Source organism: Sminthopsis crassicaudata, chromosome 1, assembly GCF_048593235.1.
Source record: "Sminthopsis crassicaudata isolate SCR6 chromosome 1, ASM4859323v1, whole genome shotgun sequence".
Taxonomy (NCBI): Eukaryota; Metazoa; Chordata; class Mammalia; order Dasyuromorphia; family Dasyuridae; genus Sminthopsis; species Sminthopsis crassicaudata.
Window position 1 is genome coordinate 414,864,979 of NC_133617.1, and position 20,465 is coordinate 414,885,443.

At 36.6% G+C, this 20,465-nt stretch overlaps 1 protein-coding gene across 4 annotated transcripts in view; it reads right to left on the reverse strand.

The window, feature by feature from the left end:
• Positions 1 to 20,465, reverse strand: part of FRMD3 (FERM domain containing 3) — a 306,895-nt gene that overhangs the window by 29,496 nt on the left and 256,934 nt on the right. For all 4 annotated transcript variants that reach the window (XM_074280139.1, XM_074280138.1, XM_074280141.1 and 1 more), the window contains 6 exons: positions 20,032 to 20,120; positions 13,947 to 14,010; positions 13,127 to 13,215; positions 9,211 to 9,285; positions 7,953 to 8,021; positions 5,569 to 5,693 (listed from right to left, as the gene is read on the reverse strand). In XM_074280139.1, coding sequence (XP_074136240.1) covers positions 5,569 to 5,693; positions 7,953 to 8,021; positions 9,211 to 9,285; positions 13,127 to 13,215; positions 13,947 to 14,010; positions 20,032 to 20,120 — 511 coding nt within the window. The remainder of the gene's footprint in view (positions 1 to 5,568; positions 5,694 to 7,952; positions 8,022 to 9,210; positions 9,286 to 13,126; positions 13,216 to 13,946; positions 14,011 to 20,031; positions 20,121 to 20,465) is intronic.

Genomic DNA, 20,465 nt, shown 5'->3' on the forward strand with positions numbered 1-20,465 from the left:
TCTCCCCAGTGGTAAGAGTCATTCCCATACACAAACTGAAGCACACTGCATTTAGTTAACTGATCTGGTTATGCTGAATTAGCAGTCTACAGGAATGAAATGCTGTAAAGAGGCAATCTGCAAGGTAAATGCCAATTTTTTTAAAAATAAATAAAACATGCTTCAGTTGCAGCAGAATGGAATGCTTGTATTCCTTACATAATAGTTACTACTTATAAAATCTCCACTGCCCCTCTTTTTTCTGAATGGTATAAAGTGCTCTTATACAAACTGGGTATCACCAAGTACCATGATCCAGAACTCTTGAGCTTACCCAGAATGAAAGCACAAAGGAGACCACAGCTTACAAGAAATTATAAAGTTAACAGTAGATTCTCAGAGCATTCTGGAGCAAGATAATACATGGCCTTTATCCCTTTGCTCAAGGAGTACATGGAATCCTCGACTCCTAAGAGTGATGACAAGGGAAAGTGGTTGATACAAATTTTTGCCTTTCTCCTCAGTAATTCATTGGTGTGATGATGAATTCTGAGTTTTTGGTTCACTAATCTTGTAATGCAAAAATGAGAAAGGAGATGCCCTATGTCAAGTCAAGGACTCCTACCCATAATATCACCATCCACAGCAGATGTGTCCCTGGCAGGGGATGTAAAGGAATGACTCAAAGTGAAAGAAAGACATAAATACCATCATTTGGAGAAATTTAAGAGACAACAGCACTGAAATGGTATAATCAGTTAACAAGCCTTTGTTAAGTACCTATTCTGTACAAGCAAATATGCCATGTGCTGGAGATGCAAGTACAAAGAATGTCAGTCCCTTCTCTCTGGGAGTTTCCACTCTAAAAGGATGTATAAAACTACAATAGTCACAACTACACCACAAGCATTCTAGATCTCAGTTTGTGCGAGGTTGTAGAAAAATCAGGGTGCTCCATCAGATTTGTAAATGCCTCCTACTCCTTGGTTGTCTAAGATCTGGAACCTCAAGGGAAAATGGCTGGAATAAAATGGCTGAGAAATGACTTCCCATCACAAGAAATTATGAACATCAAAAGTTCAAAGAAGCATGGGAAGATTTATATGAACTGGTAGAGTATGAAATAAAGTGATGAGAATGACATAAATAGGAATAACAAAAAAATTAATTAAACTGGATACATAAGAATATTATTGGCTCTACTTAACTTCAAAAAATAGATTTTTAGAAATGTACCTATCCTTCCTTTCCAAGTTAGGCATTATGAGTATGGAATATTGCATCTACTAAAATATTAGAATTATATGTTAGTTCTGCTTAACTGTTCCCTTTCCTTTTTATTCTTTCATATAGCTCTTTGGGGTAGAGAATGTATTTGATAATGAAGGAAACATAAAAGGAAAACTAATGAATAAAAAATCATATGCCAAGTGTTGGAGATACAAACACAAAAGTGGGACAAACCCAGGTCTCAAAAATCTTACATTCTTTCTAGGGAAGAAAAGGATTCAGCAGCAGGGAAGATGGTAATTTTAGTGGTCCTCCACTTTAACAGAAGGATTATAGTTGCTGATGCCTCATTCATCTGAAATGGTATGAACATCCAAGAGGGAAAAAGGAAAGAGGAAAACATAATTGACTTTTCAAAGACACTGATATAGCTCAAATGAATACCACAAAAATTCCCTGGAAGGCAGTAGAGAGTAGTGGAGAGCATATTGGGTTTCTGGAGTGAAAAAGCTTCAAATTCCAGCTCTGCCACCTGCTACTTGTGTGGCTTTCGGTGACTCGCTTAATCTTTCTAGCAGTTAATTTCTCTGGACTTCAGTTTTTTCCTCTATGAGGGAATGGGACTATATGACTTCTAAGACCCCATCCAGCTCAATATCGATGATCCCATGAGTCTAGGAACCAAGGGAAGATGAGGGCCAAACTGTGATTATGCCAGATTTGGGAGGGAGAAGAGAACCTGTTCTTCTTTTGAACCTTCAAGCACTGAGACAGGCAAAATCAGTGAAGCATGGGGATCTAGTAACTCAAAACCCAAACAATTTCGTGCAGCTTTCAGGCTGTCAGATACTTGACTGATGATGGAATGCAAGCAACTGCATCTCATTTGTGAATAGCATTGGAATTATTTTAAAGGCCCTGAAAATGGAAAATGCAGCTGTGCCCAGCTCACCTGTTGTATTCAAGGGATGGGGAAAAGGGTTCAGGACAAAAGCAAGACTAGCAAGGAGGAAGGCAATATATATATGCAAAAGAATATCCTCAAATGTTTGCATATCCTTTTCAAGAAATTGTTTCAAAGCCAATGTATTTTATGATTCCAAACAGACCTTCAAAACAATGTCCTAAAACACAACCAAATTTAGCAAAACTATGGTGCCCAGAAGTTAGGGGGAAATTGAATACATGATGGTAAACAAATATAATGGAATACTATAAGAAAGTACAAATGAGAAATTTCAGAGAAACATGGAAAGATTTATATGAACTGATACACAGAAAATTAAGTAGAACTAAGAAGACAAGAAAGAAAATAACAACAATATCAAATGAAAAATTAAAAGCTACTGAATTCTGATTAAAATTTGACCCAGGGAGAACTAATGATGATATATACCTTCTTCCTTTCAATAACAAAAATTGGGGAAATTATGAATGTGGAACATGGCATATAACAATTTCTGTCCCTGTGATGGTTGGTTTTGTTTAATATAGTTTCTCTCTTATTTTGCTTAATTTTTTTCTTTTGTTACAATGGAAGGTTTACTGGAAGAAGCTGCTACGGGATTAAATTATTAAAATAAACGGCAAAAATGAAAATTTTAATTATACTTGTTACCTTTGTGACATGGCATCAAATATTTTCCAAACAAGCATGTGTTTGTTTCTGCTTATTAATCCTCAAGAATGACGAAATAATGTGACTTCTGCCTATTTAATTATACCAAGCTCCATGTGTGCCATAGTAAATGATGATTACTCTTGTTACCTGACAATTGAAAATTCTCAATTTTACTCATCTTTGCCATTACAATCTTAATTTTCTTACAACCAAATAGAGAATATGCCATTCTTATAATAGAATAACAGTAATAATTTAGAGTAAGAAACCAAGCCATTTTATATATATCTGAAAAAATGTATCTATGTATCTTCTTAAAAGTGATTTCTAAAAACATCATGTATCTCCTCACAATTTCCACTATTTTTTTCTTTCCTGCCAACCTCCAAACTGAAGCTTACCTCATTTCTAATTCCCTCTGATCCCTGTATCCTAGCAACTTTAAGGAGTTATCAAAACTTTCTTGTTGCTTAGTGGTATCTATAACCTGATTTTATTCCCTCAGTTTGACAGGGCCAATCTGAGAATTAATTCCCCCCAAGCCAATGTTATGGAACAAGCCATCTTGTACATTTTCTCAGAAGTCTAGATAAATTAATTACCATTTAAAGCCATGAGGACTACTCTAAGTGCCAGTGCCCTGTACTGCCATCTCCTGGCAGTTAAGAGAGAAAGAAGAATCTGATTAATAGGCAATGACTATTACCAAATTCAGGCAGATAGTATAAAGTAGTGGTTCTCAAAATTTTGTTCTCATTATCTTTATACTTTTAAAAAATTATTAAGGATCTGTCCAAAGAGTTTTTGTTTATGTGGGTTACATTTAAAGTTATTTAGCATAGTAAAAAAAAACAATTTTGAATTTGCAGGCCCTCTGAAAGGGTTTCAGAGACCTCCAGGATTCTCTAGACCACACTTTGAGAATCACTAGTCTAAACTAAGCATTCCTAAACATTATCAAGAATATGGTTATTTCTGCAAAACTTGAAATAAAAGTCTATAGATGCAAAGAATAACATAGCATATTAAGGTCATTGCTTATTTTGTATTTTCTCATTTCTATTTTCTTTGAATTGTTGAGGCATTTTAATATTTTTTTCCATTTTTCCATTTATCTAGAAATGAAGAAATACTATTTCTTCAGACTAAAACCCTTTCCATATTTTCCCCTTTTTTAGATAGCAGAAACAACAAAGTCTAAGATCTTCCTCTGAAATAGAATAAAAGTAATTAACACTTTTCTAGATAGGAACATTTCCTTACCACACATACACATGGAAGAACTGGCACCATAACTCACCTCGAGAAAGTGTCTCTTACCTTTTTAAATTCAAGGTTAAGAGAGTAATTACCAGAAGAAACTCTTAAGGGAAAATAACCGTGAAGAAAACGAGTGGTGACTACTTTGGAATGTTAACTTCAAACTGTATTTTAATATAATGTAATCTTTTCCTTGATCAAGACTCATATAAATGTTATCTAAAATCATGTTATGGTAAAGAGAGCTGTGCCATTTTGGACTGAATCTCTCTCTCTCTCTCTCTCTCTCTCTCTGTCTCTCTGTCTCTCTCTCTCTCTCTTCTCTCTCTGTCTCTGTCTCTGTCTCTCTCTCTCTCTCTCTCTCTCTCTCTGTCTCTCTGTCTCTCTCTCTCTCTCTTCTCTCTCTGTCTCTGTCTCTGTCTCTCTCTCTCTCTCTCTGTCTCTCTCTGTCTCTCTGTCTCTCTGTCTCTCTCTCTCTGTCTCTCTCTCTGTGTCTCTGTCTCTCTCTCTCTCTCTCTCTCTCTCTCTCTCTCTCTCTCTCTCTCTCTCTCTCTCTCTCTTTCTTTCCCCATTTCATAAAAATGGCGTATATTAAATAAAAATTGTTTCTAGCAAACTTGATTCTAAATCATAAAGGACATGATTTGTATGAATTTTTCTTCAGTCGTATTTTTTAAAGCATGCACCTGTATTGGGATTTTTTTCACCCAGAGCACTAGGCATGATGACGACACAGGAAGCAAAAGTAATATGAGAAACATAAATAAATTCAACATAGTCCTCTTTTTTCCCCTTAGCATCTTTTGGTTTGATGGAAGAGGGAAGAATAATTAGGGTATTTTTAGATGAAATTGGTAAAGCTGCAATTGTGAAAAGGAAATGGAAGATTATAGTAACAATTTTAAAAGGATCAAATGAAAAGAATGACTAAAACAACAAGTAATAAATAGCAGAGAAGCTAGTATCAATAAGAGTCCATCAAAGTAGCTGGTAAAATAGTATAATTATTTAAACAGGTATGTAATCTAATAAAGCAATTTTAAAATCTGAAAGATTTTACATAATAAAAACTCAGCAACATCAGTCTTTAATATTATAATAAATTTGTTACAATTTTTTATCATACCAGTAATTTTATGTCGCCCAATTTTGAAAATTTTACCTTGGTAACTCTTCTCAGGAAGAGCAAGTAGAGAAACTTGACTATTTTCATCTATTCAGAATGTAATAATGATAGATGGATTACTAAAAGCATCAAAATTACAGGTCCATTGTAAACTTCTAATACTGGTATATAAAATGGAAAGGGATAACTGTCTTTTAGTTGTTGGTTTATTTATTTGGATTTATGATTCCTATCTGAAAACTCCCTCTGTTGACAAAAATGAATACATGTGCTGCAACTTAAATTTACAGAGAGATGCCAAAGGGACTTTCCCAGGATTCCACACAAAGATGTTGTCAGAGATAGGACTTACCACCATCCAAAGGAACCTCCTCTTCCTGTTCACTGGGAGAAGGCAAAAGTGGCTGCAAGGGTTCCATGTTGATTATGAGCTGTTTATTTAAGGAGTGAAAACTCTTGCTCTGAGTAATGTTGGCTCTGAAAGTAAGTATTAACAGAAAGAATTGGTTTCCAAGAATCATTTCAAATACTTATCTGATTTCTTAATCTGTCTTCAGAACTAAATTTGCCTTCTGCATAAAAGAAATAAGACCAGTAATACTAGAATATTGGTCTAGTGAAGGTCCAACAAATGTCCATTATAGTTAAAGGGATGGGTTGGGTTTTTTTCCCAAAAAGCAATGTGTGGTTGTTAGATTTGGATTATAAGGAAAGCTGAGCAAGGCAGAAATTGATGTTTTCAAATTTTAATGCTAGAGAAAACTTTTGAGAGTGTCTTGGACAGCAAGGAGGTCAAATCTGTCAATACTTAAAGAAATTAATTCAATATTAAATACTGCAACTGAAGCTTTAATACTTTAACCACATAATGAAAAAGATCCTAATGTTGGAAAAAAAACTAAAGGAAAAGGGGTAGCAGAGGAAAAGATGGATAGATAGTGTCATGGAAACAATGATCATGAACCTGGATACACTTTGATAATGGAGTACAGGAGGACTTGGCATGCTATGGGGTCACATGGAGTCATCCATGGAGTCACAAAGAATCAGACACAACTGAACGATTGAACAAAACTGGATTATTGGCACTCAGACCTTATTTTTCATATTTGAAGTAATCTTTTTAAAAAAACCCACTAATTAACTGAGTTCATGCAACATAATATAATAAATTGCATTTTCTAGTCTTTGCAATTAAGTGCAGACATGCTGGCTGCATCACCACAGAGATGGGAAGGGTAAAAAAAGATCTGTTCCATCAAATGAATACTCAAGTCATCTGAGATTAGGTAAGGCAGCCAGATAAAGAGGCAACACCCATGACCTGTAGTGAGGAGCTTTCTCTGTATTGCCAGACATCTTTGTCATGCTGAATGTTTCATGTGGCCCACTTCCGAATCATTTTTTCAACTGGCCAGTCTACTTACCCAAACTATGTATTCTGTTCTGGAAAGGAAAGCCCATTAATTAGTGAACACAGTGACAGACAGCTGGCTGGAAAACTAAGCAGGTGGCTTAGCTAAGAACATCTGCTTGCAGCTGTAATGACTACTTATCCACTCTGCCACAGGTTGGCCAGCCAGCTGTGCTGTGACTGACAGTGATTCTCTCCAGGGGAAACTCCTTGCAGATGCCTGCTTTTCCTGTTTTGTGTCAAAATCAGGAGACAGCCACAGTCTGGCAAACTTGAGATGAATAAGTGTACTAATGGAACTAACTGAAACTACTTATTTCTCGGGATAGGGATTTCCATTAGCAAAGGAAAAAGGCAGGGAAGAAGGGTCAAGTCACCATTTTCAGATGGCATGTTTCCCTTCCCTGGCACTAATAAAACAGAAAATTCCTGAAGACTGGGAAGTGAGGATTATGTAATTGAGTATGGGTTCCCTTTTCAATTTCTCATTTGTTTTTTTCTCTAATTCCTATCTCTAGTTCCAGACTGGCCAAAACAGAAATGAATGCTATTTACATTCAATCTAAAACAATCAGGACTCAAATAATGACCCTGAGGGTCTTTCTCTCCCAGACTTGTTCATTCATTCATTCATTTATTTAGACTAGATGAGACTTATTTTTTTGCCTCAATTGCTGCCTAGCCTTAATCACTGAATGGGTGCAGCCTCAGTCAAACTGAGATTTGTTAAAGATTTAGCTTTAAAATGCCAAGGTCCCCCATTTCATTCATGGCCATCACCAGTCGTCCTGATCTCTATTTGTTTACTGGACCCAGATGGCTCTGGAAAGGAAAGTGAGGCAGGTGACCTTTCACAGCCCTCTCTCATTTAAATCCAATTCACTTGTGTGTCATGGCATTACCTCCCTGAGGTCATGTTCCTCTTTGTGAATGAAGAACAAACAACTACAGTACCAGACTATCTTCTCTGTCTTAAAAATTTAAGGATACTGGTGCTTACCTAATTATAATTTACCTACCTTGCAATGTGATGAGGATCAAATAAGATTCTTATTTGGCCCTAAGAATCTCTAGAGATTGACCTGAAGAGAAGCTTGCTGTTTAGACCTTACTTTGATTTAGAGCATTCTATTACTTTCCTCTACTTTGCCCACCTTTATCCATATATTTAGTGAAATGAAAACAAGAAAAACAATACTAATACATACATTTGGGGGTATTAGAAAGAGAGGCAACTTCTGTCAGTGCCCCAAGTAAACAATCAAGGCAATTTTTCTTAAAAAAAAAGTCATACAGGATACCTAGGAGAAGGTCCCACTTACCTGTGAACCTCAGGAGGATCCCTCTGGATTTTGGAACTCGCCTCCACTACCTCTTTGGCAACTCTGCCACTATTAAAAAGAAAAAGAAAAAATGAAAGAAACTAAATACTACACAGAGAAAGAGAGAGAAATAATATGAAAATAATACCTTTCCTGAGGTCAAGAAAAAAAGACAGGAACAATGTTAAGGAAAAAAAAAATGAAGTTTAAGGGATTAACTTTCCTGGCAATATGCTTGCCTCTGTTTGACGTGACCCTTCCTCCTGCCCCACAGTCTCCCTACCCCCTATCCTGCGCCCTTTTTTAGAAGCTTACATAGCTAGAATCTTCCTTTGTTGAAAGCTTCCAGCTTCCCTAAATCATTCCTAGGCACCCATGTTCTGTGACATCATAGGTAAGAAAACAATCAGCTGTATCTGAGCCACTGACCTTCTCTACAAAACACACTCCCCATACTTTGGGATCTGAGCAGAGCCATTGGGTGGGACAGCTCAGGGCACAGCTGAAGTAGCCACTGAGATCTGGGCATAGCCAGCATGGCAAAGTATCTCTTGTCTGAATCTTCAATCACTTTCATCCTCTTCCTCCCAGCTAAGCCTGAAGGTCACTCTACCCCATCCTAAGTATCTGGTCCCTTCTGAAGATCTAGTCATCATAACTCTGTATATTCTTGTCCCTTCTTTCCTTAAACACCCCCAGCCACATCCAGATGGGTATCGAAAGTTAAGGGATTCCTCTTATATGCAGTAAAATGCACCTGAAATTTTGAAAAGCCTATTACTTTTATCATCACTTTTATTCACTTATATGGAAATCCTTTGGAGGTAACTCATCACTTTCCCTCCATCCTCCCCAAAAAAAGAAAAAAAAATTACAATGGACTGGAACAGGAAACAATTTTCTTCTTCTTCTTCTTTCTTTTCCTATGTCTGTGCTTTAAGCTTTTCAAACCATTTTTCCTCAAAAGGGTAACTTACTCTGAAGTTCAAGAGTATTACATGAACAACAACAAAAAAAGACATTGAAATGGAAGAAAACCAGTCTTCAAAATAAGTTGTCACTTGTCTAAAGTCACACAGCTAGTAACTGAAATTGAAATGGTAGAAAGTGAATGGTTGATAGTTAAAAGCACTAGCAACCCCCAATACTAAAATTAGAAACAGGACACAATACACTTACTTTCACAAAGTGACATGAATTTTGACAACACTTCTTCCCAAAAGGGGGGTAGAAAGTCCAAGCCTCTTCAACTACCTACCTATATCGAAATCTACTGCCTTTAAAAAATATTTTGCTGCTTGACACCGTCTTGATCTGACTGGATTTTGCATACCTTAAAGAAAAGAACAGAACAGTCACCCCATTAGAAAGCCAACACTTCATATGATAGGATGATTGGTCAGTGTCACTGGTGAAGAGATGCTTTCCCTTTTCCTGTCAGAAATTGAGGGAGAGAACGGCTCATAGCACTGTTTGGTCTTCAGGGGGCATTTTGAAATCAAATATGTCAGCAATGCAGCAGGCTACAATCTACAATCACATTTTTGATTATTTCCCTAATGGGGAAGTTAGAAAATTCCCTTCACTACAATCCCAATGAATGATAGCTCCTGTTTTAATTATGGCTAAACCACCATATCCCAGTACTCTCTGGTAGATGACTAGGGATACATGGAAAAATGAAGACCTAGCCAATTGCTAATTTAGTATGGATAAAAGTGAAATGTAAACAAGAGGTTTACACCTCCTAAAACACCTAAAATGCAGACTGGTCTGACACTTCCCATTATTTGTTGTTCATTTGTTTCAAGTATTACCAACTTTTCATAACCCATTTAGGTCATGACAAGATAACTGGATGGCTTGCCATTTCCTTCTCTGGCTCATTTGATAGATGGGGAAACTATGGCAAACAGGGTTAAGTGACTTACTCAGGGTCACACAGTTAATGAGTGTCTGAGGCCAGAACTTGGGAAGATAGATGTTCTTGACTCCGGATCTATGATCCACTAAACCAGCTTCTGCATCCAGAAGAACTATGAAAATTGAATGTAAAACCATATATGCTAGTGGACTTTACTGAGCATCCAACTCTTCCCTCAGCTATGATATCCACAGAAAACACAATGAAGACACAAAAACTCTAATCTATCAGGAGGCAGCTATACCTTAAGACTGCTAAACATTTAGAAGGGTTTTTATTAAAATTTATTAAAATCTGTGGTATAATGGAAAAGAAAGATAGATTTGGAGCCAGCACCAGCTCTGTTACTTATTATCTGGGAAAGTAATTTAATCTTTCTATGTCTCAATATAAAATGAAGGGCTTGACATCTCAGAACCCTTCTAGTTCCAAATTTTGGTTGCTACAATTCTACAGAGAAATTTGAAATGAGTGAAGGTATATATTCGGGCAGCTAAATGGCTCAGTGAATAAAGTGCATGGGCTTGCAATCAGGAAGACCAAAGTTCAAATCCAGGCTCAAACAACTTATGAGCCATATGATCCTCAGCAAGTCACTTAACACTGTTTGCCTCATCTATATAATGAGCTGGAAGAGGAAATGTCAGCCTACTCCAATGTCCTTGCCAACAAGACCCCAATTGGGTCATGAAGAGTCAGACATGAATGAAAAAAACTGAATGACATAAACTGGTGCTGACCTTTGACACCTAATTTCTCCTTTCTTATCACTATGCATAAGTGCCTTCTCTAAATTCTTCATTATTAGGTCCCCAACTGCTATATCCATCCTATTAGAGCTGGCAGAGATACTCCTGGGCCTCCCCACACACATTCCCAAAAGTTCACTGTATCGATATTGGACAGACAGCCAATCATTTAGCCCACTACAGTTCAGAAAGCCTAGGTCTAAGCAATCCAGCAGCCTCAGCCCCCCAGGTATAAATGTGGGCTATGATGCCCACCACTCTAGTCTCTCTAAAGATACCCATTTTAGAGACGTTTTCTAAGTCTTGGAGATAAATAAATAAAAGCCTATTCCAAGGTAATCCCAATAGACTTTGGATAGAAAATGCCATTTGCGTCCAGGAGGAGAACTATGAAGATTGAATGTAAAACCATATATGCTATGTTCACTTCTTTTTTCTTTTCCTAACTCATAGCTTCCAATCAGAAACATTTTGCTTTTTGGAAATGGAGGCATAAAAGGAAATAAAGTATAAAGAGAAATTTTCTTTTTAAAAAGTTAACCATATCAAAAATTTAATATATTGCTATGTTTTGTTTTTAATTTTCCTTCAGTTTCCAAGATATCTTTCCCCATTCAAATAGCCATCTCATCCCTGATAACAAAGAATAAAAAATGTCAATTGAGTTCACTATTAGATTGCTATGTCACACACCCAGCTGTACAGAAAATGAAAGGATATCTATTCTCATGTCTCTTCTTTAGGGGAGGGAGGTTGTTAATGAACATTATGCCATGCTGCTTTTTGGTTTTGTTGTGGAGGCTAAAATGAAAACTTTCTAATGTTAATGCTCTGCAGAGCTTGTCTCCTGTGTTGGAGGTGGGAAACAAAAGCAAATTTACTTCCCCCACACTCCCTTGCTTTGCAGCAAATTCTGGTGCCAGGGCTTTCTGGCTGATCACTGGCCTCTCTCCAAGAGTTTTTCCAAAGTACATTCATTTCTCAAAAGCACATCAGGAATTCTTAGTCTCTAAATGCTCGTCTATACAATTTCCATCCAAGTAATGTGAGCTGAAATGGATAAACAACCTATACTCTTAATGATAAGGCTCAAGTCCATGCTTTGTCATTCTTCAATAAACAGATAATACCTGAAGAAGAAAAAGAGCCTCTCTATCTGTGAGGGTATGGCAAAGGATAGAGCATTGGCCTAGGAGTCAGAAAAACCCGAGTTCAAATTTCACCTCAGACACACTTGTTAGCTGTAGACCCCTGAACAAATTGTTTTAACCTCTTCTCTTCTCTACAAAATGGGAAGTGAAGAATCTATCTAATAGGGTTGTTATGACGATCAAATGAGATTATATATATATATATGGTTGTTATGATGATCAAATGAGATTTTTATATATATATATATATATATATATATATATATACATATATATATATATAAATGTCTTGGGAGTTTTATGTATTATGTAAATGTCTACTAGTAAAGCTATTTATTCACACAGGCTAAGTGAGTAATAGAAATCAATGAATCTAGAGGTCAAGTAGCATTAAGGTCTCCAGTTGCCTATTTTGCCACTAGCACAAGCCACATATATGGTTTTGCCCCTAAGTTCTGATATTCTTCTTGTCATTTAGTCATTTCAGTCATGTCCAACTCTTTGTGATCCCATTTGGGGTTTTCTTGGCAAAGATACTGGACTGGTTTCCCATTTCTTTCTCCAGCTCATTTTGCAGATGTAGAAACTGAGGGTTAAATGACTGCCCAGAGTCACACAGCTGGTATTTGTCTGAGATTAAATTGGAATCACTCCAGGACTGGTGGTCTAGCCACTACACCTCCTAGCTGCCTTGCCTCTAAGCTTACCTTCCATTTATTCTGTATGTATATTGTCTCCCTCATTAGAATGTAAGTTCTTTGAGGCAATTTTTGTCTTTTGTTGGCATCGCACAGTGCCTATATAGTAAAATCTTAATAAATGTTTGTTTATTGAGTAATTGGTCATCAGTTTTGTCAACCACAAAATTACTGAGTAAGATTAAGAGACCTTTAAAGCATTTCCAATTTTGACATTCTATAGTAAATTCTAAGTGGATGTCCATAGCAACTACCAAAAAAATTTCAAAAGAAAAAATTTTATTATATGTGATAAAAGTAGAGGAGAAAATATGTGAATAAAGCAAAAAGATAGATAATCCCCCTGAATATTTTTTCAGGGTTCTGTTTTGCATGCGCGCGCACACACACACACACACACACACACACACACACACACTCCTTACCTGGCTCCCAAGTCCTCTCAACTCAGTTCTAAGACCAGAAAACCTTAGCTCAAGGACTGCTGGCTAAGGTCCAGGAAGGAAACTGCATGAAATACCTGTAGAACTTTTAATTCACTTGCAAATAGATGATCTTGAGTAGAGTATGATAAAGGAAATGACTACAGACAACATAAAGGCTTTATGGATACTTTTTTAACCACTAGTATCAAATGACACAAATTGCTTACTTGTAAAAGGCCTGATTCTCCACTCCACACTTCCAGAGGTGTTTGCAAGCAGCTGGTGTTGAGGTGTGAAATTCCAACATGGCCTTTTTCTAATGAAAGAGAACACAACAGGAATGAGCATAAGAAGAAGATTTTTGTACACTCTGAAAAAATAAATTAGGAGTTTGAAGCACTCTTAAGACTGAATCTGGTTGCTGTTTTTTTTTTTTTTTTAATTGAGAGTTCTCCAAAAAAATTATCAACTTTTCAAAGCTATGCTGAAAACCCATTACCAATACTAGGGCTTTCCTCATCTTCCTTGTATTCCCCTTCTCCATAACTTTGTATTTATCTATGTACACATATTGTATCCCCTGCCAATAGAATGAGAGTTCCTCAAGGACAGGAGTTATTATATTTACTTTGACCTAAATTTGGCTGTGTGACCCCGGGCAAGTCACGTAACCTCTAAGTATTTCAGGAACTCTCTTAGACAATAAATTGCCTAGAAGGTGTCAAAATACATGGGTAGTGGGAATGTGCTTATTCTGGGAGCTCCCCATACCAATGAAATCCTAAATTTTGGCTCTGTCTCAGCCTTGGATAGTACCCCCTATATAACAAACAGGTGATAAAAAGTTGCTACCTATTTCCACAGAAGTGCAATGACAATATCTAGTCTTTTCCCTTCCCAATTGTTTTTAGCATATCATTCCCATAACAGTCACTAATTCCAAAATCATGGACTCCACTGCATTACAATACTATAGTTACATTTTAGGTTTTGCTATGAATTATAGATAAAAGGGAAAAACAGAAAGTAAGAAAAACAATATCTGACCTCTTTCTGAGAGCCAATCACATAGAATGTCTTCCCTTCATACTTCAATTTGCAGACATCCGGCCTAAGGAAAGAAAATCTCTTTGGGTAAGAAGAAAAAATGGCCATTAACAAGGGTAAGTGGCTTTCCTGTAGGAATCTGGCTGCCTCACAAATGCCATACAGGTCACTCTGAAACAAGATATCATCTTATTATCAGTGAAGACCTGATAAGTAGCGGAAAAAGGGAAAGGGAATTACATAGTAATTTTCTTCCTGAGAGAGTTCCAAGACAGCTCAAAATTACTTAGTTGTTCCATTTTTCCTTTATATACGAGCCACCAGAGGATTGAGGGACATTATGTACATTGCCCCTCAAAAATATTTTGGTCCAGACCTGTGATTTCATCAGTGTGGGGAACCCCTCCATTGATGCAAATCAGCAAATCAGCAACTCTTCTGTAACTTAGTGTCTTAGAGATGCCTAGGGCACTGAGAAGTTAAGTGCCCAGAGTCACGCAGCCATGGATCAAAGGCAGGATATGAATCCAGGTCTTCCTGGCTGAGTTCAAGCCTTTTATGCATTGTGCCTCTATTAACAATCATATCACAATTTATTTATGGCTCTATTTGATGAAGTGGAAAAAATATTAATTTCAAGTTGCAGTAAATAAAATAATATGGTGTCTGGCACTCTCTTCTCTCTCCCTCCTCTCCTCCTTCCCTCCTCCCCATCTCTCTCTGTGTCTCTCTGTCATTCTGTGTGTCTCTCTCTGTCTCTCTATCTCTCTGTCACACACACACACACACACACACACACACACACACACACACACACACTTGAAAGGCCAACCATTCATCCATTCATTCCTCCCCTCCATCTTTATGGAGAAATTATTTACATTTTCACCAAAATGGAAGCACAGAAATGAATGGTAAAATTATATTAAACCAATGATTTCCATATCATTTGGAATGGTTATTTCACTCAAACTTTCTTGAAAATCTAGCCTTAATTTAACCTAAGATGGGAAAGTGATTATGAAAAATGAATAATAAATCTGTTTTTACTCATGACATCAAATTTTGCCTGCTCTAGACCAAGCCTTGGATTTGTGAGTAGAAAAAAAAGGTAAAGTTAGTTTGGATTTGGGAGAAAAAAATTTGGCAGCTATATAAAGCCATGTAGTTAATATTTTTTAACAAAAGCAAGAGGGAGGTTCCTCAGTTCTGGAATTGCAGTAATACAGGAATTGTGGGAATTGAGTAAACCACACTGAATTCATCTTTTGACTCAAATCTGGATCTAGCTCAGTTCCCTTTATGAGTCTAGTCCAATTTATGTCACATGAGAAAACTGTATTCAATTATTGGAATTGTAAGAAAACGCTAGTGCATCATTTGAATCTAGCCCTTCATGGCTGGTAAGCTAGATCATCTCTACTTATTGCTTAGAAACCCTGATTAAGGATCTAGGTTATGCTAACCAAAAGCCCAGTCAGATCTGAAGATTGATACAAGGAGTTTTCTCACAAATATATATTTCAAGCAATCCATATATGTGTCTTATTTGAAAACTGGTTGCATCATGGTCAGTCAATTACTATTTCCTAGTTTCTTTGATTGAATACAGACACTTGGCAGGGAGGGGACACTTATTTTTCTGACTTCAAGAAATTACATCTGTTTGCTCTCTCCCTCCCAACTCAAAAAGCCACCTAACATTTCCTCTAATTGGAAATCAGATAACCTAATTCTGTGTCCTAGTTTATATATTGTTAATTTTTAAAAAATCAATTGGTCTCGCTTGATCTGTCTCCCTTGTATTCAGAGTTCAGTGCCAAGCTGAGGAGGTCTGGTCCCAATATGTTATCCAATTGACATGAAGTGCTCTATAAATTAATATGTTCAGAAATTTTGTTACCTCGGTCATTTTAATCAATCTACCCATCACAATAAGAAATATATAAAAGCATATCAGAAGGAAGATTCCATTATAATTTTTTGGATGCTACTACTACTCAACTTTAAGAAGCACAGCAGTACAACAAAGAACTCAGTCAAACAGATCAAATGAACTGAGCTATTTTTAGGCTTGAGACAGTTTCTTCATTCAGTGTTTTCTTCCTTCAAAAATTACTTATCAACATTTTCTAAGTCCTAAAGGTTAGTTTGCAACTTAAGTGTTGGGTTTAAGCCTTGTAAGCAACCTCTTATGTCTGATTAGGAATAATTACACACTACAGTGAGTCCCAGCCATTCAAGAATTTGGGTCAATAGCTACTCAAAGTCTTTGGGGACTTGCTCTGGATCACTCCAGTCTTCCTGAAAGACTGAGTAGGGCAGAGGCATTCCCGAACCAACCCGTTCTCCTTGAAGTTCTTTGAGGAATAAAGAGACTACTCCCCATCCAAGCAAGTTCCCCCTTCATTGAGACTTAGGGGAATTCTAATTAGTGATCATAAAGCTGGCTAACTCATTACATTTGGCAACTTACTTAGCAAGGAAGAAGGTAAGGTTTGAATATAGGATTCTATGTATCAAGAATGAGATAGACTTCACTGGGGGAAAACCCATAAAAAGATCAAGAAAGTTTAAAAAGGAAATCCTTTGTCTTTCATGTAGTAAAGGATGCCTTCTACAAAAGATCAACAAGGAGCTAGCTAAAACAGATGCTATCTAAGTACAAATAAGCAATTTGAGCAAAGCTAAAGTTAGAGGGATACAAGATAGACAAATGCCCAGAATGCAACATTGTATATTCAAAAATGGTAAAAATTATAATAACAATACAAAGTAAACTCTTTCACTCCCTGTCATGTTGTAATTAATTTTGAGATATTTCATTCGTTGTATTTCTATGTCCAGCATCCATAGCACAATACCTGGCAAAGAAATGTTAATAGATACTTATTAATTGATTGATAAATCAAGTCTCACATGTCACAATGAAAGCTTAATTCTGATCAAATGTGAGAGGGAGCTCAATTTTCACATCTTGCCTCTTCCCAATTATGGTTTTGAAAACACTAATTTTGGAAACAAAATAATTCTGGGATACAATTTCTTGGGGCCAGCAGCAGTAGGAAAAATGGGGGAAGAGAAGGGTTAGATTAAGGCTGTGATTTTGTGTTGATTGTTTTGTTTTGTTTTTAGTTTAATCGGGTATGAGAAAAAAAGGATGACAGGAAAGGAATAAACTGCTTGATGGGCAATGAGTATGGAACATATTAACTGATCAGAAGTAAGTCAGTTAGCAAAGTGAGGAGCACATACAGAGAGGAATTTAAGCAGAAAGAAGGGAGCTTTTATCTTTTAAAAAATTTAATAAAAGAGAACTAAGAAGAATCCGAAGAGAATATAAGCTCTAAGATGGAGTGTGTGCAAAGACAGCATTTGCAAGTTAGAACTAATCTCAATTTAGAACAGAAACTCAGCATGGAAGGACTGATTTTTCAGGAGATCAAAAGATTAGAGCTGAAAGGGACTTTATGGGTTACCTAATCCAATATTCTCACTTCACAGAAAAGGAAAATTGAGGCCCAGAGAAGTTAAATGACTTGACAAGGCCCCTAGGTTACCAGTGGCACAGTATGGATTTGAACCCAAGTTAAATATACTTTTAGCCACATCACTTGTTTGAGGCAGAGCCAAATGAGTTAAACCAGCATATACAAGATGGCCCTAGAAGACAGCTCTCATTTGCTCTTTAAGAAATGTAATTTATAATGCTCAGTATCCATGTAGCTGCTTCATGGTAGCAATCAAATAACATGATTTTAGCTTTTACTATTAGTTAAGTATCCTCATTTTTCCTTTCCACTTTTTCTCTCCCCCCTGCCACCTTGGGCAATTGGGTTAAGTGACTTGCCCAGAGTCATTTAGATAATGTGTGTCTGAGACAAGAGTTGAATTCAAGTGTTCAAATGAACAGGCCAGTGTTCTATCCACTGGGCCACCTAGCTGCCCCTCCATCTGGTCTCCTATGACCCATGCTCTAGTGTTTCACCATCTTTCTCACTCTGGACCAGATGCACTTCAACTTATTAACACCCTTACTAAAATGTGGCAACCACAAGTGTACACAATACAACAGACCCTGTCTGATCAAGACAGAATATGTAAGAACTGTCACCTCCTTTGCTCAGCCTAATATATTTCTCTCCATGCAGCCTAAGATGGTAATAATCCTTTTGGCTTCCATGTTTTGTTAAGACATTGGATCGAATTCAGAAAATTCTATGATAGGAGAAGAAGAGCTAACTCCTTCAGTCTCCTATATGAAGAGGAACTCACATATTTTATAATGCCCAAAGCAATACTAGGAATAAGCGAGCCAGCTGGATTGGGAATAAATATAAAATGGAAGCCTATGAGCGTATTGGGCAATGCATTAACCTAAACCAAACTGTTCATATGAATGAGTCTTAACTACCAAAATGGGATGTCCCAGAAGTCTTAGGAAAGTTATAAGTTGTTAAAGCTTTAAAGCTGTTATTTAATCCTTTAAAGGATAAAATTACACTAAGACTTTGGGGGATATGCTATATTTAATTGAACCTTGAAATGGACTTATATTCTAGCAGAATAAGATTTATAGTTGAACCAGTATGGAACTCTAAACTTTTCTGGAAATGTTTAAAAAATTATTAAATGGCACTAGTCTAAAATCTTATTACTAATCTTAAAGAGAGATTTTATTAGTCTTGATTATCAATTCTAAGTTAGTCTTATTACCAATTCTAAAATGAAATCTTCCTACCTATCTCTAAGCCTCTCTTTTCTGATGAGTGTAGAAAAGGAGTTCTCAATGAAGGATTTAAGGTAATGATCAGAATGAGAAGAGGAATAAGTCATTTTTTTGTCAATTAATGGAGATGTCTCTTGGGTTTTCCTTTGACCAGGGAGTAGTTCAAGAAGGGTTGAATGGTTATGAGAAAAATAATTCTCCAAGGGTGTGCCCAAAATCAAGTGACTTCTGTTCTGCCCTATGAAGCAAAATGTTAACTGAATTTCACCCATGTTCTATTAAATGCATTACTACACTGTGAAATTTACTTTGTTCAGAAATAACATAAATTGTAATTTGAAAATGGTTTGTCAAGAGATTTTCAAAGTTATGGAATAATTCTGCTACCTGTAGTCCATTCTCTTAGAAGAAATCCTTAGATTAACATAAGTTAACAAAATCTGCTTCTGGAAAAGTTGTGACTAAAACACAGAGCAAAGAATTTTTTTTCAATGCCAGTAAACTAGATCCTAAGAGCCCAACAATGGAAGTATACTGAAGAGAAGTAAAGAGGGAAAACTGTGATCCCAAATTGCAGTAGAAGAGGTTTTTTTCATTTGAAAAGTAGCAGATAAAAAAGTTATTAAAGGCAAAATATTTGATGACACGTTTTCAAAGGAGGTCCTAGGTCTCTTTCATTCAATCAAAAGTCTGGATATTTAGAAAAAAAGGAGAAAGGGAAAAAAGGAAGGAAAGAGGGAAGAAAGGAAAGAGGGAAGAAAAAAAGGAAAAGGGGAATGAAGGAAAGGAGGTAGGAGGGAAAGAAAGAAAGAAAGAAGGAGAAGAGAAAGGAGGAAAGTAAAGAAGGTGGGAAGGAAGGAAGGAAATAGGAAGAGGAAGGGAGAGGAAAAGAAAAAGGAGATTATCATCTCCTAGTGAGGAATAGTAGTGAAGAGAGTTGTGGTGTAGCTATCCCTAGGGTATTATATTTGAGTGTAATTGAACTAGCTGCACTGGAATCAGAAAGGTTTTCCCTAAGGGGTTGGCTATGATGAAAAATATATCTTGAATACTTAGAAACTCTATCTCTGAAAAAATCCTTTGGGCTATTTTCCCTCTCTCAGAGTATGACCAGCTAGGATCCCAAAACCCTAATGGTGACATATGCTCACTCCCAAATATAATTCTCTACTTAAAAAAAATTTAAACAAAACAACTGAGTTTGTATTTTGCCCAAGAGCTGAAATTGCTTTATAATGAAGTGTTAGGACAAAGAAAAGAAAACTGATATTATATTAGAAATTTCTTAAAACATGCAAACATTTTTAAAAGAGCACATAAAAAATTAATTTTCCAATAGCTGAAAGAAACACTTACCATTTTAACAAGTGAATTCTTTTATTTCCCTGGAATACGACGAACCCTGCAGCAGTGAATCCTAAAAATGTCGTTGTCCCTGTTGAATCCTTAAAAACAATTTGAATTTTTTAAAGTTAAAATAAATGACATAATAAAGCTACATTTCTCATAGGCCAGGTTAATTCCTTTTGTAATAGGTAGTAAGTAAGTACTTCCATGATAAACTACTCTGAACAATGAGATTTGTGAGAGACTCACAGGGTACGTTGGCTGAGGTGGTCGAAAACTGAGCAGACAATAACTTCTCTTTCTCCCCTCTGCTATCTTCCTAGAAAATAGGCTATCCTACAAGCACCACCTAGCTGCCCCTGTGAACTATATTTTCGAAGCATTATTACACAGCACTGGCTCCAGAACCAAGGCCCTGAGTTCCAGTTCCACCTCTGATATTA